The 21,592-nt window shown below is 38.8% G+C and overlaps 1 protein-coding gene across 3 annotated transcripts in view; it reads right to left on the bottom strand.

Annotated features, from left to right (window-relative positions):
* GAD1 (glutamate decarboxylase 1) overlaps positions 1-21,592 on the bottom strand; it is a 357,526-nt gene that overhangs the window by 169,152 nt on the left and 166,782 nt on the right. For 2 of the 3 annotated variants that reach the window (XM_044075515.1, XM_044075514.1), the window contains exons 8-12: positions 14,429-14,544; positions 14,263-14,342; positions 14,005-14,059; positions 8,853-8,969; positions 7,705-7,769 (exon numbers count right to left, since the gene is read on the bottom strand). In XM_044075515.1, the coding sequence (XP_043931450.1) occupies positions 7,705-7,769; positions 8,853-8,969; positions 14,005-14,059; positions 14,263-14,342; positions 14,429-14,544 (433 nt within the window). Of the gene's footprint in view, positions 1-7,700; positions 7,770-8,852; positions 8,970-14,004; positions 14,060-14,262; positions 14,343-14,428; positions 14,545-21,592 lie in introns of those variants that run through there. The other variant, XM_044075516.1, reaches the window with a different exon arrangement.

Raw genomic sequence — 21,592 nt, 5'->3', positions numbered from 1 at the left:
TTCCCCAAAGGTATATTTCACAGTGAATGACATCAGCAGGATTGCCAAAGTAGGGCATTTGAATTGTAGCGAGTGTGACTAGCCTAAAATGCATTGCTTCTTACACAAATATAGAAACACACACAAAACATCCACCAGTGCCATGTGTGGGGATAGAACCCCTATCAGAGTTCTATATCACACTGCAGCATGATGCTGTTATAGGATGCACCACAGAGATTACTGGAGTTCTCCTTCCCAAAAGGTATTTTTCACAGTGAATGACATCAGCAGGATTGCCAAAGTAGGGCATTTGAATTGTAGTGAGTGTGACTAGCCTAAAATGCATTGCTCCCTACACAAGCATAGAAACACACACAAAACATCCACCAGTGCCATGTGTGGGGATAGAACCCCTACCAGAGTTCTATATTACACTACAGCATGATGCTGTTATAGGATGCACCACGGAGATTACTGGAGTTCTCCTTCCCCAAAGGTGTATTTCACAGTGAATGACATCAGCAGGGTTGCCAAAGTAGGGCATTTGAATTGTAGTGAATGTGACTAGCCTAAAATGCATTGCTTCTACACACACACACACACACACACACACACACACACACACACACACACACACTTTCCAGGTCTGGGACTAAACCTCCTACCTATTCTAACACACTACAGCGGTACACAGTTATAGGATGTGCTACGGAGATTATTGGGCTACAAACTTCCCAGAAGTATATTTCCAGGTGGATGACATCAACAGCCTTGGCAAAGTAGAGCATTTGAATTATATGGAGTGTGACTACCCTAAAAACCATTGCTCTCTACACAGACAGAGTTAGACAGACACACACACACACACACACACACACACACACACACACACACACACACACACACACACTTGCCACGTCTAGGATTAGAACTCCTACCTAACTAGTTTATCACACTACAGCAGTATGCAGTTATAGGATGCACTACGGAGATTACTGGGCTATAACCTTCCCAGAGGTGTATTTCTAGGTGGAAGACATCAGCAGCCTTGCCAAAGTAGAGCATTTGAATTGTAGGGAGTGTGACTACCCTAAAAAGCATTGCTCTCTACACAGAGTCAGACAGACACACACATTTGCCACATCTGGGATTAGAACCCCTACCTAACTAGTTTATCACACTACAGCAGTATGCAGTTATAAGATGCACTACGGAGATTACCGGGCTACAACCTTCCCAGAGGTGTATTTCTAGGTGGTTGACATCAGCAGCCTTGCCAAAGTAGAGCATTTGAATTGTAGGTAGTGTGACTACCCTAAAAAGCATTTCTCTCTACACAGACAGACACACACACACACACACACACACACACACACACACACAAACTTGCCAAGTCTGGGATTAGAACTCCTACCTAACTAATTACACTACAGCAGTACCCAGTTATAGGATGCGCTACGGAGATTACTGGGCTACAACCTTCCCAGAGGTGTTTTTCTAGGTGGATGACATCAGCAGCCTTACCAAAGTAGAGCATTTGAGTTGTAGGGAGTGTGACTACCCTAAGAAGCATTGCTCTCTACACAGACACACACACACACACACACACACACACACACACACACACACACACACACGCACACACGCACACACAGTTGCCATGTCTGGGATTGGAACTCCTACCTAACTAGTTAATCACACTACAGCAGTACGCAGTTATGGGATGCACCACAGAGATTACTGGGCTACAACTCTCCCAAAGGTGTATTTCACAGTGGATGAGCTCAGCAGGCTTGTCATAGTAGGGCTATGGGGAAGGCAGTGCATGTGCATGGGCCATAACCCATTCATCTAGAGGTTGACACACCACATGCAGCCACACACTGGGTCATATTCCACAGGTAAATGTATACAGCTGCTAGATGACTACTTCCTTGTACAGTCATATTGCACAGCTAGCACGTGCACCACATAGTCTGTAATGTTGATGGATACCAGTGGCTAGTATCTACAGTGAGTGACATCTGAACCTCGTGTGGTTGTGGCCCTTTGGCTGTGTGCTGGGTGGGACAGGCCTGCATGGCTCCTTGTCACAGTCACCCTCTTCCACACATCTATGTACGTCTACCTTTGACTTATTATAGTGTGTTGTCCTTAGATATATGTCTGTATTTCTGTCCAATGTGTGTGCAAAGCATGTGTGGTGCATACTGAGGAGTGTCTGAACTAACATCTTCAACTGCCAGATAGGTTTGGTCCACTGGTGTTTGCAGACATGGCCTTCATGTGTTTAAGTGCGTGAGTATGCCCAATATGACCTTTCAGTATGTTATTGACTGACATTGCCTTCGTTTCTCTAAGTGTGTGAGCATGCCCAGTATGGCCATCTGTACTGAATGTGTGGATCAAGTCCAGGTAGTCTGTACTGCAGTGCTGACCTATGTGTTGTACACCTACAGGTAGCATACTGTTTCTGCAGGGTATTCGTCAATCATTTGGCATTGACTGTTACTACGTTCTACATTGGATAGGGGGGGCACACCTGACTATTTCTACATTTCTACACAGGATTGGGGGCACACCTGCCTTTTACTACATTTCTTTGTAGGATGGGGGAGCACACCTATTTCTACATTTCTACACTGGATTTGGGGGGGCACACCTGACTGTTACTACATTTCTACACAGGATTGGGGGGACACCTGACTGTTTCTACATGTCTATGTAGGATGGGGGGGCACACCTGACACTTGTACACATTTGCTATGACTGTACTGGCATGTCAGGTACTCCATTTAATTCTGTAGTCTTACCTATCATGCTGACTAGAGGCATACCAGTGTACTACAGATCTTAGCTTTTATTTACCTACATATTAGTTTCTGACTTCCTAGCCTTCAGAATTGACATCCCACTGCCAGACCTGCTGTAGTCTGTCTATGTAGGCCTGGAGGGGTTACCCACCGGCCTCATTCAGAGGCCATAGCACAGCCTTTGTTTGTGTTTGTCTACACCTGTCCTGCTGGCTGTGACTGTTGTTGGGTATGTGAACTCCCCTGTCTGGCATGTGTGAGTCACTCACCTTGTGGGTGTCCCATTATTGATGGTGGTGCTGCAGGGCTGCCTATGTCAGATGTACATGGTACACTCCCTACACATGGTTGAGCACAGGTAGTGTAATGTTTGGCATCCCTTTTACTGTATGTAAGAGTCAGAGAGAGGTGTTATTCACTGGGTCCCTCCTGTGTCAGTGTAGGTGCTATGTGTTGCCTCTTTGCCAAGGCCAGGGCATACTGGGCACACCTCCTTCTGCCTACTGGGGCAGGCTCATGTTGTTCCTCCTCTGAGTCACTCTGTGCCTGTGCAGGCCTTGGCAATGGTGGGGGCCTGTGTGGCCCTGCCCCATGCTGTTCCTACTGCAACTTTTTCCACAGAATCATATTGTGTAGCATGGCACATACTAGGGCAATTTGGGTACATGTAGCTGGTGAGTACTGCAAGGCTCCACAGGATGTGTCCAGACATTGGAACCGTGACTTGAGCATCCCAAACACATGCTCTACTATAATTCTGGTCTGTGTATGTGCCTCATTATGGAGTTCTTGTTCGGGTGTGTGTGAATTTCTGATGGGTGTCATCAGTGGGTATCCAGCATCCCCCACTAGGTGATTGTGAGGGATGTCCCCATTGGCAAATCTCTGGTACAGCTGCGTCAGATGCCAGATGTGGGAATCGTGATAGCTTCCAGGGCAGCCAGCACACACATTCATTATTATGCCTTGGGCATCGTACATGACCTGGCAGTTGATGGAGGGGAAGGCCTTGCAGTTGATGTAGACCCTACCCCGCTCACTGGGTGGTGGTTTGATGCATATGTGCGTGCAGTTTATAGCACCCACTACCTCAGGGTATTCTGCTATTTGGTGGAACAGTTGCATATTGCTGACCAACGCCTCACGGGTGTTGGGGAAATATATGTGCTCACTGGCATGCTGACATGGCATCCAGGAACTGGTGGAGTACCCTGGATGCTGATGCCTGTGAGATCCCCATCATATCCCCAGTTGGCCTTTGGAAGGTACCTGTAGCTAGCATTCTTAGGCCTAAACATACCTTGGTATCCACTGGGATGGGTTCCCCTCTGTTAGTTCTGTGTAACAGGCATGGCCGGCACAGCTCAACAATTTGCTGTAGGATGTCCATGTCCACCCTATAGTGCTCCACTATCACCAGCTCATGTAGCCCCTGGTAGGTTACCCTGGGTCTGTATACTCATCTCCGTCTCCTCACTGTGGGTTGGTCAACAGCATTCACGTCATCACCACCCTCAGCCTCTTCCACAAGTTGTTGTATGATAGCTATTGCAGCCCCTATCATTTTGCTGTTGTGAGTATTAAAAGTTCCCCACTTGTTTACACCAGTGGTGTAGAGTGTGGGAAAAACAGAGGGGAAGGTGTTTGCATAGTTTATAGTAGTGTTCTGGGCTGTGCTGGTCTGCTGCCTGTATAATTGGATGATTCTGATACATTTCACCTGCCAGCAATGCTAGTTCTCCTAGATTACCTTCCTGCTGCTGTTTTCCCTTACCATTGCCTTCCTGTTTAAACCCAGGGGTGCGCCACACAAACAGAGTGCTCAAATGTGCACAGTGCTGCTATTTCCTGGTTTAACTTTTTATTAAAACCTTTAAAACCCAGTGCGTGGCACGCACACCCGCTTAGGCAATGTAAAGAGTGCTATGCAGATTCAGACATACCCCCTAGCTTAGCTGTGCTAAGCTAGGAGCAGACCTGGGCCACAGGGCTGCAATCCACTTACAGTATTCCTGACACACACCCCCATGATGTCAGCTAACTCCTAGGCTTGCGCCAAGCTATTCCTACTCTTACACTGTTGAGACCTGACTAACATGCAGGGGAAAACTGGGATTCACTATCATTCCCCTCATTTGCATAGGATTGCCTGCTAATGCATAGTTACCTGTCTCACACTGAGCCTCCCCCCTTAGCAACCACTACTCACTGGCCATGTTGTCTTCTGCCTGCCATTGACTTGCATGGCAGAATAGTGATTTTAGTTAGAATGCTTAATTTAGGTTTATTTTGTTATTTTCCCCCGATCCCATTTGTGTGCTGCTGCCCTACACTTAAACAGTCGAGATCAGCTAAAAAAAAAATAAAAGTTGATATTTTTATTTTTTTGGCTGTTTGCAATGCCAATGGCCTTATACTTAGCCATTGGCATGCTTCCTAACTGATATGCAGCCTTTATCTGGAGCTGTCACAGCTCTGTTTTGGATTTTGCAGAAATGTACTCTGTTACTAACCGAGTACATTTCTACAGATTGCACTAGTCCTGCATGGCCGGTTGCATGCTTCCTGGATCGCAAATTCACCTCATTTGCATGGATTTCTCCGGCAAATAGGGTGATTTGCATACAGGGGCTTAGTCCGTGCAGGACTAGTTCAGGAGTGCTTGTGCACACCCCTGCAGGCTGTTCCAGGATTGCATGGCAGACATATTGCCTGCTAGAGCTCCTGCACTGATCTTGCATGCCATGCAAGGCATAGAGAATCTGGGGGTTAGTGCAAGTAACAGCACAGAAAATAATGCATGTCATTAATAGGATTAATTTACATAAATGTATGAGTGGCAATAGTAGTAGGTGAGCAAAAACTGAAGAGTCAAAATGATGCCAGTTTGTAGTGAAATTGCAGCCAGTTCGCATTTACACAAAACAAACTGTAAATTATCAGATGTGAATCCAGTTCCAATCCAGTATAAAGTATATAATTAGTAAACAGAATATAAATACTATAAAAGATCTTTTATTTAAGCATTGTGCTATAACTTCATAGGTTCACAGATGACAACCGGGGCCTTTTTAAGCCTAACCATGAATCAGAAATCTTCTCTGACAAGTTCTGGTACCCTTGTGTAGTGTAAGCAGGATCTTAGGAGATGAAACATTTACAATAAGGGGCCTGGAAGATGAACCATTTACAAGCTGTCTGTGTTCACTAGACATGCAATAAGTTAGAATCTTATGTTATACCACAGTTATATGCTGCTTTTAAGACAAACTTTTAATTGCTTTTAAGTGCTTCTTAAGGAATATACCAGACATTGTCAGGAAGTTTATTCTACAGTTTGCAAGCAGATATAGAAAAAGAAACAAGAGTCTCAAAATCTGCTCTTTTGTGTTTTTGGTAGGTTCACTAGCTGACCAGCTGCAGATGGTGTTTACTGGAACAACTCCTCTACCAGACTGTACCATGTGATGAGGGATAACTCCTCTACCAGACTGTACCATGTGATGAGGGAGAGATGGCATGTAGAGTAGTTTATGGAGCTGAAAATAATTTGTAGGAATTCTGGCATGATGATCATCAGTATTTACAGCCCAAGGTTTTCATTTCTTTCAGTACATGGATACTTGACTAATTACAACCAGATAAAGGGAGAACAAAAATTGTGAACTACCAGGTTTGCAGGAGTTCATTTTTGATTGTTTAATGTAAATTTAATAACTGGGTTATGGAAGTGCTGAGTAAATTTTTGTGCAGTATCATTGTCCTATCATATTAGGAAAGGTAAAGCCTTTATAATGTTGAACTAAAACAAATGCATACCCTACCCAGAGTTTCTAGATCTACATATACTCCTTTAATGCAGAGAAAAATGAAGCCATTTAATGGGAAATTGTTTTTATAAACACTTGCAGTCTACATGAAAAAATAAATTTGTCTCCCATAAGAAAAATGTGATCTATGAAAAGTCAAAGGACACTTGCACCAAAGTTATATAAAAAATGACAATGAAGGAATTGTGTTTACCACTCAGTAGTTTTCTAAATCTGCCACTGTGCATGATATAATCTAATCTAGGAGAAGAACAATGTTTTATACATATGCCTAATACACAGACAGTTCATATTATGTGATGATAACTTCTGTTTTAGTTATGTGTGTCAGTGCTCCGTGAGTTCTAATTATTCAGTAATATCATCAGCCATGGCTTGTGAAGGACTTACAGTGTTTAGTGTGGCATTTTTCATTGTTTATCTGTCTGGAGGCATTCACAGACTGTTATCCAGCCTTCCATTAAATTCAGTCCCCCTTAAACGAAGTGTTGAAAAATATGATGCTGTATGTCTTTCAGGCTATGATTTAGAAAGCACGATTGATTCAGTATTCTGCTACATGGAGTTCCTGCCATATGAAAAATGACACTGCCAAGACTTTTTTTAAAGAACTATACCAGCTACCAATTTGTCATCATTGATTTTTCTTAAGTTTAGTAGGAGCTTTTCATTGTCTGTCAAGTCTGTTCTCTCCCAGGCTATATTGAGTTTGCTAATTATTTGTTCTCAAGTGCATTCACTTAATATCTCAGCAAATACACCATCTCAGGTGCAAAATAAAATGTTATGTCTGTTCAATGACATTTTCTAATATATAAATGTGTGTGTGTGTGTGTGTGTGTGTGTGTGTGTGTGTGTGTGTGTGTGTGTGTGTGTGTGTGTGTGTGTGTACATATAAAAGTAAATAACATGTATACACACATTATATATAATATATAGATAGATAGATACACGTCTGCTTTGCATTTGACAAATAATTTTTTGGGAGCAATAAAACGGGTTTCTGCATGATGTGATGAAATGCAATAAAATGACAGTACATAGAAATTCAGGTGTAAAGTATTTATTGTTTACTTTACCTTTCGATACCACTCAGTTTATGACGATGCTTCCTTGACATTAAAAGTCCACCTCCCCATGCAGCCTGCAACAGTCAGAAAAAAAATCAGTAGCACTGAGAAACACACTGTACCTTTAATTAAACATATTTTATTTATTTTTAATAAACTTCAAATATGTCAGCCTATTTTTTTTTTTCTTTGTTCTAGTCCAAGTCAAAGTTTTCAGCTCATTTGCAGACTTACTTTCTTCCCTGATTGCTGCAGATAGGATTTATGCCAAAGTTTGTTTGGTATTCTTGAGACTGTAAAGTGACAGCTTTGTTGTTAACCACGCATTTTTTTTTGTTCTACATTCTAGGCCTGCCTGTTTTGCAATATTGGGAAATCTGCATCTGATGTGTGGATATTTTTGGACTAGTAGTCAGTAGCATCAGGGTTACATTACAATGAGGCCAAGGACACAGAGGCTGTGTGGCACAAGGCAAGATAATAGACTTTATTCTACTCACTTCCTAAATGAGCAGCTTTTCTTCAGGGCTCTCAGTGATATGGATGTTACATTTGGGGCATATAGTAATGCATTTTACTACCTTATATCCAGCTGGACTACAATCTGTAATACTTCATACTTAACACCAGTTTGACTCTCTTAACTGTTATGTGACATATTTTCCTTTTAGCTCTGTTTTATGCTGCCTGCTGTTTAATATTTGTGACAGTGTTTAATTTATATAGTATACATGTATATTTATTTCAGAATATTTCATTTTGCTTTCATGTTGCAATAATGGTCTATCCTTTTGAAATACAGGTAACTGAGGTAACATTTTTTACTATTATATTTCATTTAAATGCACCATCATCAACTAAGCTTTAGCATTATTCCCAAAATATTTAAAATTAAATACTTTATGAAGAGCTTTACATCTACACCAAGCAAATATGTGTTTTCCAGGAAAAAAAAAAACTAAGCAAGGATAGGACAAGGTGGTCTATTTAGAATATAATCTTGAAAATTATTTAGCCCATTGAAAATGTTTTGTAGAAAATAAGTAGAAACAAGTGAAATGTATTTGTTGAAACAAAGAAAAATGTACATTGCAAGAACAAAGTTCTAATGCTCAGTGTTTGGAAAAAAACAGAAATAACCAAAACAATATACTTACATCTACATGAAGCCAGAGATTGTATTTTGCACAGATGTCTGCAATCTCATGTATGGGATCAAATGCTCCATACACTGTAGTTCCTGCCGTTGCATTCACATAGAGTGGAATATACCCCTATAAGACAGAGATGATTGTAAGAGATTAACAATGCTACATAGTAAGAAGATATAATGAATCATGCAGAAAAAAATCTCTATGGAGACATGACATTCCATGGTACAGAGGCATAGCCGGCCTTAGGCATAGGCCAACTAGGCGGCCGCTAGGCAGCACCCCCCAGCAGGCTTTTCTTCATTTATTGAATGTAGTTAGGGCAGGATGGGGGCACCAGGTGGTGTAGTGGTGGGGCACCAGTTGACCTAAGGCCGCTCCTGTACAGAGGGAAGAAGCCTGAACTGTGGCCCAGCTGATCCAGGTTTAACTAATATCTGAGTGCTGAGAAGATGGTGAGAGGGATGGGAATGAGCAGTCATTATGAATTCACTCATCTCAAGGCAATCAAGGGGGTGTTAAACTGCTAAACTGCCACCTGGTGGAGAGAAGTTGTATAGCACTGTAAATGGCTGATAAATATATACTTGCTCATCAAACACTGTTAATCTGTACCATGCATGCGGAAGTATGTGCATACCTGTGCCATGTACTCTGGGTGTTTAAGCATCTGAAGCCACTAAAAGACACTGGGTTAAGGAGACAAAACATCCCACCTGTGCTGACAACAACTCAGTGCCAGAGATTCTGTATCCCCTCACAACAATCACTGAAGGTAGAACAGAATATTGAAAGGGCTGATAAGCCAACACATAGAGACATTCAATTATGAGTAAAATTCAGTTTTCATTTTTAATTTCCATTATCACCATTCACATGCATTTATAATGCTTTTACACAAAGAAGAATGGGCATTTATTCAAAAGAACAAAATGAATATAAGAACTATAACTAGCACATGTGTATGTTTATAATTAAAGACATGGACAGGTATTTCCAGAAATTTTATTCACATCTGTAGATGTGTTAATTAAGCAATAACCCATGCCTGAGTGTGGGTAATGCTGGATTTACCCACGGTTGGTGTGGTTTGGTCACGAGGACGAAGCCTGAGTGGCCAAACAAAGACAACCGTGGGTAAATCCAGCATTACCCACACCCAGAAGTGGGTTATTGCTATTATACAATGACATTATTTAAGAAAAAAAATACTTACTTTTCTTAAATAATGGCACTGTATAATGCCTCCATGCTGCCCTTCCGCAGCTGTCTGGTATTCTGCGGCAGTTCTGATGTACTGCACATGCGTATGCTTACACAGTACATCACAGCTGTGTGTGGAAGCAACGGAGAAAGAAAGATGCTTTTTAAAAGGTGTCTCGCTATGTTAAAAGAGTTTAACATAGCAAGGTATCTTTAAAAAAAGCAACGGAGAAAGGAAGATCTTCGTTGCTTTTTTTTAAGATATCTCGCTATAGCAAGATTACAGCAACAGAGCTCTTCCGTTCTCCGTTGCTACCAAAAACACAAAAAAATCAAGACTTATACTAAAGGAAAAAGTCCGGGCGACCGGATGTTTTCCATTAGTATAAGTTGGATTTACAAAGGGCATGCTGACCAATCAGCTTGCACGTTTTGGAATATTAATGGAGGGTCATTGTATAATATTGCTGTTCCTACTACTCATTTGGCAAAAAGGGATATTTTCTGTATAATATTATTATTATTGACATTTCTCAGTATATTTTAGAGAAATTTCCTTTCAGAGGAAGAATATTGCATACAGTACTCTCACATGTCTCATATTAACACAGATATATCATGTAGACTCACTCTCCTCACATGTCTCATCTTAACACAGATAAGTCATATGGATTCACCCCCTCATATGCCCATTTTAACAGATATGTCATGTAACATTCTTACTCCCCTTATATACACCATATTATCAAACAATGTCATATTACCATTCTCAGTGCCCTCACATCCCATATTATTACAAATCTGTTATATGCCAGAATCAGTCCCCTTGTCTCTTTTCCTGCCAAACAAATATGCATACATAAAAACATGTATCTGATTGAAATCAAAGTATTCTAAATACAACTATATGGCCAAACGTGCACAAAACCATCATATGGAACGTGTAAAGCACCTAAACATATTTACTGGCAGCTTAGTACTTTTCTGCAATTTTTATCTTCCAGATACGAAGGTAGACATTCCCTACCCACCTTCATTTTATATTGTCCCGCAGATATTGCTTCAACTTAGAGAAAAATGTCATTTAAAAATCAAATCTGTCATGATTTGTCCATGATGCTGCAGTCCCAAGAGTACATAAAGAGTAATGCACTGCAAGCGCACATACTGCTGCTGTGTGTTGTAAGCAAAAAACAAACTAAAAAGCAGTCTCCTGAACAATCTTACTTTAGCAACCAAACTATGAGCAAAGTAGTTGCTCTTCAGTTTTTTTAGTCAAGCCCAGCTCTTCATGACCTCAAGCTCTTAAGTATCCCAGGACTGTCTGTCAAAACCTGTTACTTTCTGTCCTTTCAAATTCATATTCCTTGCTTCAGTGATGCTGCCTGTCCATCTTATTCTTTGTCTTCCCTTTTCTCTTCTCCTTCTTCTGCCTTTGATCTTTCTCAGCGTTGTTTTCTCTAGTGAACCATATATTTGCATTATATGGCGAAAGTATGCATTTCAGTTTTACTGTTAGGCTTTCCAGGGAACAGTCTGGGTTTATTTATTTAAGTACTGACTAATTTGATCCTCTTGCAGTTTACAAAATTATCATGTTCACTCCTGTATCATAGTTCATAAGCATCACTTTTCTGGCACATAAACTTATTTATAGACCAACTTTCACAGCCACATGTTATTAGTGGGAAAATACAATATTGACTCTATAGACCTTTGCTCAAAATGTGATGTCTTTACTCTTCAAAATCTTATCTAAATTTGTCCTAGCTTTCCTTCCAAAAGGCAAGCTCCTAAAAAAAAAAAATGCATGGCTACAATTGCTGTTGTTGTTGTTGTGACTTTCGGCTTTTCCCGGTTAGGGGTCGCCACAGTGGAACTCCGGTCCGCTAATGATTGGCAGTTGATTTTTACGTACCGAGTTGCCAGCCCTGATGCACAACCTTCAACGAAGGAATGCCCATTCACGCATGTCTCCACACAGAAGACGCTCTAACTGAGAGTCGAACCGGACAGCGTCTTACTGTGAGGCGACAACGCTACTATCTACCCAAATAAAATCTGTTACTGCCTCCATTTGTTCCTCATCCATTTTCAAAGAACTGTCAGAGCCTGATGACATCATTTTTGTTTTATTGAAGTTGAGCAACAAGCCAGCTTTTGCAATTTATTTCAACTTCATCAACAACCTCTTCAACTCTTCCTTACTTTCAGCCATCAGAGTGGTATCATCTATATGTGTAAGATTGTTAATATTTCTCCCAGCAATTTTGATTCCAGATTTTGATTCATATAACCAAGCATTTCACATGATATATTCAGCATATAAATGGTGTCTGGAAGAAAGACAGAACCTAAACACATACACACGGGCACAGACACACACACACACACACACACACACACACACACACACACACACACACACACACACACACGCACACATACATTATATATACTATACTACATTATATATCTCTATAGTGACTACACTGTTGATTTTTTTATACTTTGAATAATTTCAACACCTGTGCCATATCATATACAACCTAGAAATACTATCAGCTCTTCTCAAAACTCTGACTGTATATATTGTTGTGCTTCTGAGATTCTACATCAAAAACTGTATATGTATCTCTTAATAAAATTGTTGAGCTTCTCTCCCTGGGACTCTTATGAAAATGGGTAGCTCACCCACTCAGACTAGTCTGGTAAACAAATGTTAATAAATATTTTCTTTTGTATTATATTGCAAAGAAATAAATCATTAAACATGAAGGCATAGTATTTCTGATGGGATCTACAAGCCTTGACCAAACAGCAAAAAATACCAAGCTGTTTCACCTTCTGAATAATACAGGAGTTAATGAAACCATGAAAAAAGCAACATTATTTATGTACTTTTAGCATGCACAAGAGAAATAGAACAGCCAGTAAAAGTAAACCAAAATAAATGTATTTCAAATGAAACAACTCTAAAAAATAAACAGTGATAGAAAATCACAAGACAAAGAGCTTAATGTTCTCTATACTTCCATTTTTCTAAGTGACAAGCTACTCAGTTCACTTACTGTAAAATACTTGTAAAACTCCCTTAATATGAAGTAACAGTATCAGAAAAGTCATATATACTCTACACATCAAAATAATCAAGGAAAACAGGTTAAGTCAATGTCAAGCAAATAAAAATATTGCAGAAATATCAGTACAGATTAATATTATGTTCCAAATTCATTAACATTGATGTCAGAACAAAGCCCAGACTTAAAAATATCCAAAATGAATGAATACAATTTATATAAATAAAAATCATTATTTACATAAATAATAAGTAAATACATATTTATTTATGTAAACAGAAAAAATCTAGAGAAACTAAAAAGTAAACAGCTGGACAACAATATGATACATATATTCTCATAGAAGATATGTGCCAATAAAGCACCAACAATATATAGGAATATTAAATCCAGTTACCTACACCTTGTAAAATACCTGGAAAGTGCAACACAGAAAGAAGGCTAATAAATTAACTTAAGACATGGTATCATCATTATGACAGGGCTTCCATGCCCCTATGATCCTTGTAGCTACATTATGTAGAACAAGCTGCTCCTGATAAGGTCGCTTTCTTAGTACTTTTCATTCAGTTGCACTTCATACACTGCTTCTTACTTATTTCAGAAAGCACCTGGAAGCACTGGCCATCGTTGATATTTGTTACTCAGTTCCTTTAATAATCACCATTCAAACTAGTGAAGTATAGTTTTTGTATCATCTCTAAAATTTTGACAGCCACTGAAGGCTTTCTCTGCAGTGATCTCACAGGTCATTTTTGCCCTTCTATAATTTGCATTATTACATCACCATTGTTAATTACAACATAAATATACCCATACACGTCATTAAAACATCAGAGTTCCTACAAGCTAGAGCAAATTTATTAGGCACACACCTTTTGTTTAGCTTCAAGAATTCTTCCTTCCAAATCTGCTGGTATCATTTTACCCCTGTAATAATTACATGAAAAGGAAAGCATTGAATATGATAATATTTTGAAAGGAAAATAATTCTAAAGCAACTTAATAGAAACATTTTGCAAGGCTGTAAGCAACAACAAAATACAATGCAGCACGACTGAAAGCACAAGAACGGGACATTTACCCAACTCACACACTTCATACACCAAGCAAAGAGTTGCACGAAACATTACCTTTCATCACATTTGATCAAAATTACATTCTCTGTACCAAATCCAAGGGCGGCTCCTGCCTTCTTTATTGAATAGTGACTCTGTAACAAGCCAGACATATTTAATAATCAACAGTGATTAACACCTTCACACCTTGAATTTGAAAGTGTGTCAAAAAGTGACTTACTTGCTCTGAAGAAAAGAGAACCAGTTTGGGAACTGCAGCCATGCCTTTAGATTTGACTTCTGGGAAGTATCTGTAACGAGCAGCCATTATTCCATACATATTTGATATTGCCCCACCTACAGAAATGTAATAAAATTAGATAAAAAGTGAGGCCCATGTTTGTTATCCTCTCATGGAGGTTCAGATTATAAGATAACATGAATAATGAAATATAAGTTTAAACTACACAAGTGCATAAACAGTCATGTTACTTAGCTCGACCACAAATGGTGCTGAATACGTGCTCAACAACCATCAGCACGGATTATAAAATGTACAATCAGCTGACAGAAAACATACAAAAGCAGTATATGCCATGAAGAAACATGCACTGTTTGCTACTGGATAAGATTTACCAATAGCACTTTAATTTAATTTCACTTAATTTCCTTCAGTGATAACCAGAAACAACAGTGGGCAACACTTTAAGTCAGAGGAGCAGCCTCTGTGAATTAAGATCATTAGCCTCCATGAACTGAAAAAAAAACTAATGTAATTTTTCAGAATCATACAGTGTGCAAAAGAAAGTCATGGAAATTGACTCCATTCCTAACTACTGGAAAAACCCATTTTTTTTTATTTTCCATCGTAGGCTACACTATCAACAATGATCATCACTCTATGTACACTCACTAACTTCAGTTGCAAACTTCAAAGTATAAATTCTGCAAACATGATGAGCCAAATACCAATGCTCAGAAATTTTGCCTGTCACAGAAAGAAACAGAAATGGATAGAGGTTAGTCTATAGATGCCATTTAATCAAAAATGCATTCCATGAGCAAAACAGACTGAAGCCGTTATGGTACAAATGTATACACACTAAATCCCAGTTTTCTTTGAGGGAAGCCCTATGGCAGAGCTACATTCCTTATACCATTCATAACTAATAAACTCCATTTCAACATTATCACATCTCACTGAAAAGAAAACAAATTAGATTGTGAGGATGTCAGTCTTTTCTCTTGATCTCAAAAACCTGTGATCTTTGAAAATACAATTTAGTCTATCTGAGGATAATGAATCAACATTGCAATGTAGTTAGGCATTTTTAAATAATACATTCTAACTCAGAAATGATAATGTAATGGAATATCAAAACATATAAAAACAATGAACAGCTAAAAAGACACTCAGGCAAACCACTGGCTATGTGGTAAACCAAGTGCACAAGAAATAATTACTAATCAAATATTCTTCAACTGTGTACATGTAAACATGAAGCTCATTTGCTGTTGTTGTTGGAAGGTGTGGCTGTCTAAAAAATAATGCCTACTGAACTGAATACCTGAAAGTGGCAAAATGAATGGGCAGCTTACTGCTTTTTCTAAAAAAAATATGTTAACTTGCTTTGCTTCGAAGATGAGATCTGCTTGTCTCATGAACAACTCTGTGGAAGATTAAATATAGTAAACATATTTGAATGTGACCTGTACAATATGAAACAATGATCGTTTGCTCTAACCATGTCTTTTTATGAATTTATAAAATATTTAATGAGGCATATCACTAAGTCTAGTCCATCACACAAGACTACAGCACCCACTATAACTGCTACCATTGCTGTATTATTTTTTTAAACACCTTTATTGAATTATCACTTATGACATACGCAAACATTTATATAAAACTAATTGATCCTTATTAACAAGTTCAGTTTTACAAACATTATAGTTCACATCTGTTGTTATATATCATATAAGCTAAGAAGCATTACAGAAATTATTTAATGCCTGCCTTCTCTTAAATCTCATTCCTCCTCCAAAACATTTTTATTCATGTATGTTCCCACAATTTCCATTTTTTCTATGCAATTTACTTTTACCCTTTTCTAAAGATCCCACTTCCTTTTCTTTTATCTCTGTTATAGTATTCACTTCTATAATTATAGTTGGTTTAGATTTAGATTCCCCTTTTCTAGTAATTGCTTTTTTGGCAGCTACCAGAAGTAAATTTATCAAGGCTTTACTATGTCTAGGCAATTCCGATCTTGTAACCCAGCTCAGAAATAATTTCCTTGGTTTCATTCATTTACTCACCCAGTATTCCTGACAGAATCCCCTGTAGGGAATTTTTGAAGTCTGCCAACTCATTATACTCCCAAAACATATGTTCCCAGTAATGTCTTTCTTACCCATCACACCTCCAACATTTGCCATCTACCAAAGGAAAAATTCTTTGGAGTTTGCATGGAGTATAAAAGTATCTGTACAAATACTTTCAGGCAAAAATCCTAAATGTTTTAGATTTTGGTGGGTATTTGTGAGGTATGCATATGTCCTCCCATTGTTTCTTTCTGAATCTTTTCTTTCTGAATTGTGTTTTTCTCTTAATCTTTTCTGACCTCTTCTGATTGATTCCTATAGTTATCGTGCAATATTTTATATGCCCTACTAATTACTATTGCTATATTATTGTAACTTTTACGCAGGTTACAATGTTGAGATTTTGCTTATATAGTTATACATGACTGATTCTGATAGTTTGGTCTTATCACGGCTAGGGACTAAGTAAATTAACGTTCAAGATTTCTTCGCCCATTCCTGGCATTTTGAAAATACACAGTTCATAAACAAATAAATTATAACTGTATTATTGCAGCTGAATATAATGCATGCTTGCCCACATGCATACACAGACACACAGACACACACACACAAACACACACCTTTGCTTGCACTAACTGTCACCCTTGGTATATTATGCCCATCCTGTGTTTTCACTCCTACTATAATCATTAAAGAGTGAAGCACACCATGCACTCCTTTAATTTTAAACTCAATTTTCTCTGAGGGTGAGTTTGGTGCAGAGGTAAGTTATTCATTACTAATTGTCATCATTTAAATTCTTTAAAACAAAGAAATTAATTTCTCATAATTTTCCCCATGTTTAACATTTAAAAGCATATTATCACCAACATCCAGAAAAAAAAGTCTCATGGCACTATACATAACATGGTAAGCACCTATGCAAGGCTGATGCACAATTAAACCTGTGCACTATACCCTATCGACACAGCTCATAGGTCCATAGGTTCTTATTAAGTTCATGGCCAAGGAGACTTTTGAGGCATTCAGCTATTTAATCCACTATTGGTGGGAGGCTAAAAATGTCCACCATTAAGTTAATTTTTTACAGACATCTCTGGTGAAACTTTAGGATCACCCCTCTAGTTATCCAGCTTGGTTTTAAATGTTGCTAGTTAAATACTCTGCTTGATATGTAAGGGCAGCCTATTCCAGAAATGGGGGATCCACTGGGTGAGGTATCTGTTATGCCATCTGTTGCTGTGTAAGTGGTAGTACAGGTGTACATCTCTAGAGCAGGTGTTTGCTCCTCTGCTTGAGGTGAAGGAGTTCAAAGAGTGCAGTATCATTCATAGCGCTGAAGGCTAAACAGCGACCACCACTCAGGAGCTAGCATGGCACTTAGCAGAGGGACATGACTTTTACTCTATCAGACTAAGGGTATTGAGACCTATAATCTTTTCGATGGGAAAACATTGAGGTTTCTCAAGTTTAGTGAGGTGCAATTGAAAGGGTGCATTGTATTCAATGGCAGTCCTAATAAGGGATGAATAAAGTGGATCTACAACTTCTTTAGAACTCAAGGTGGTACCACAATGATATAGGAAATGTTATACAAGATAGAATGATTTTCTAACCACCAGAGACACTTAATAGGCAAAGGAGAGTCTATTATCAATGTACATTCCTAAGTCTCTGATGACTGTCAAATGTATGTAAAATATTATTTATATAGTAAGCAGTAGTGATGCTAGACTACCAAAGGAAAGTATGCTGCACTTTGTATTATTGAAGATAAGCCCATGATTGAGACATCAAACATTTGTTTGGCTCAGACTGGCTCAGAGCTAGCTGGAGAATTTGAGTATCTGAATGGGATTTGATAACAGCCTCCAGTTTGCAATTATCAGCAAACTTGGTTAGCCATAGCTTCTCAATATAATTTTTATGTCTGAGAAAAATATACCAAAGAGGAGTGAGCCTGGGACCAAGCCCAGAGAGATACCGCTGGTGACACTTTTCTAACTAGATCAAATACCCCCAAACTTAATGGCATAGATTCTATAAGACAATTATCTCTCCAAAATAATATGTTTGGGCTTGTGTTGAGTTGGGCTAGCTTGTCAATAATTCCAGCATAGGGCATAGGGTCAAAGGCCTTGTCAAAGTCCAAAAAAGCAGTGTGGATTATATTCCCCTTATCCATGGCCTCAGTAACCTTTTCAAAGAACTCAACCAGGCTGTGCAGGCATGAGCTACCTTTTACAAAGCAAACATTTTGCATATCAAAGGAAGTAAGGTCATTGATACCATTTTTTGTTAATTCACAGCAAGATGGTCAGGTTTGATTAGGGAGGGGGTAACAAGTAAGGCCGTGCATTTGGAAGAAATGTTTGTGAGGGCAAAATCAAGAGTTAACACCTCTGGTAGTAGGGGGGATTCTAATATATATTGGCAATTACAAAGTCCAGAATCAATTAAGGTATTCTTCATGCACTGAGGGAGGCAAAGATGTGGTTTATAATTAACTATGGTATGATCATTCATTTTATTGAGTGTAACTAGAACTTCAACCAGTTCCAAATCTGCAGTGTTTGAGATGTGGTGAAAGTCAATGGGATTATGAAAAAATGCAGAGCATAAAGGGATAGACACCTGACTATGGCCCATTGGAACCGAAATAAACTAGGGGTGTGGTGACTGCTGGAATGGCAGGTAGGAGATAGGCCTGTACATCCCAGGGGTGGGCAGTTATGTGGGTACTCTTTGTGGTGATCCCTGGTAGAGGCTGATGACATTGCATTGGGGGCATTGTCCAAAATGGGGAAAGGGCTGAGCTGTTGTGCAGGTGGAGAGATATGCTACATTCCCCCATGGCACACCCACCCCCCATATGCAACCACAGGGCCACAGTGGGTGGGGGGGAGTAATGTGGCATGTCTAAAAGTAAAAAAAAACCTTATTGTGGAGATCAAAACTCCCAGGATTTCCTTAGGTTCTGTGACTGGTCACAGTGATTATATATATTATATATATATATATGTGTGTGTGTGTGTGTGTGTGTGTGTGTGTGTGTGTGTGTGTGTGTGTGTGTGTGTGTGTGTGTGTGTGTGTCTATCTATCTATATATATATATATATATATATATATATATACATATATATATATATATATATATTTATATATATATATATATATATATATATATATATATATATATATATATATAAATATATATATCTATATATATATATATATATATATGGGTCATTGTCAGAAGCTTGCGTTTTCAGAGATTCAAAATTTATATTGTTGAGACGATATGATCGAGTTTCCAAAAACTCAAACTTCAATAAACAACAAAAATCTACCTTTTTTTATGTGTTTTTGCAGGTCTCCTTCAGATGGTCGAACTTTTAAAAGCTCGACTTTCATATGGCCGAGACCATATGATCAAACTTTTAAAAGCTTGAATGGTCTGAATGGGGATCTCCATAGAGTGCGGAACGGGAAGATTTCCCTTTACTGCAATGTAGTGCGATCTCAAAGTTGGTATATTTAAATAGGGGGTGTGTGGGGGGCACAGCCCCCCATGGGGGGTTACTGTGGGGATTATCCTTCTGCTAGTACTGTTTAGTTTTTTTTGTTTTGTTTATTTATTTAATTTTTTTCACATTTTTGAACATTCAAATGTTTGATCACATAGTCTCGGCCATATGAAAGTCGAGCATTTGGATGTTCGATTATGTGAAGTAGACCCATTTTTTGCAGGGAGGTAAGCCACCCTACACCCCCCACACCCCTGCATATTATATATACCAACTCTGAGTTTTCACTACAGTTGGGAAATGGGTAAATTCCCCAATCCTCACTGTACGATGATCTCCATTGCAAAGCTTTGAGTTTTCAGAAACTCAATCATATGGTCTCAACCATATCAATTTCGAGTTTCTAAAGACTCAAGCTTCTGATGGGGACCTATATATATATATATATATATATATATATATATATATATATATATATATATGTATATGTATATGTATATATTTATATTTATATATCCATCTATATCTATCTATCTCTCTCTCTCTCTCTATATATATATATATATCTATATCTCTCTTTCTATATATATATATATATATATATATATATATATATATATGTGTGTGTGTGTGTGTGTGTGTATCAGAGTTTGTCCAGAGGAAGTACAAAGAAGGTGGTAGACCTGCCACAGACATGTGCCACTGGGTAAGAAGGCCATAGGATGACACATGGGAGTGAAAACTGCTTTAAAAGTAAAGAAATACAGATACCCCTACCCCCCCCCCCCCATGGTTGCCAGTGGATCTGAATACATGATAGGAAATGTACGTGGAATGCAGGGAGTACTATTACTAGAATGGAATGAGATTTATGTAATTATGCAAATGCTGATATCTTTAAGGTTAAGGAAGATCTCAATTCAGTGATTTTTGTTGTGTAGTCTTCTGGCATTCAGCAGTGCTACCTTGATATTATCCAAATTGGAGTTGGCTATATTAGGATATCCAGCAGGTGAACTCTCCATATAAAGAAGAGACCATGAGAGTAGCTGATGTTTTAGCCAGTATGTGAAAACTGGGTGTACATAGATGTCCGTAAGACACCTCAGTTTACAAGAAAGTAGAAAGATATATAACTGCATAACTTGACGAGTCCATGTACATATGTGGCATGCAAATGGGGATTCACAGTACTGCCCACCATTTACAAACATGAAAGTGGCAGACTACATTGTGGAGTAGAGAAGGGAAGCTATGGGAGTGCAATGATGAGCAACAGGCTGCAAACACAGCAGCAGATTGCCTGAGCACCACCAGATGGTGATGGGTTGCTCAGCTAACATGGCGGAGCAACAGTGTCACCATTCCTTACAGTGAAATTCCTAATAGGAACAGAAGGAAAACACCAAGGGCTGTAATGACATATCTCAGGTTGTGCTCCAGGGTACATAAATGCACTGCCATGAACAAATATGCTCTACCCACAACACAGTAATACAGCTGAACTGTCATCTATTACGTAGCTTCACTGCATAGAACTATGTCTGTGG

The sequence above is a fragment of the Protopterus annectens genome, chromosome 6.part1 (assembly GCF_019279795.1).
Source record: "Protopterus annectens isolate FY-2018-M chromosome 6.part1, PAN1.0, whole genome shotgun sequence".
NCBI lineage: Eukaryota > Metazoa > Chordata > Ceratodontiformes > Protopteridae > Protopterus > Protopterus annectens.
Note: the sequence above shows the minus strand (reverse complement) of the source record. Positions and strands in the feature narration are given on the sequence as shown.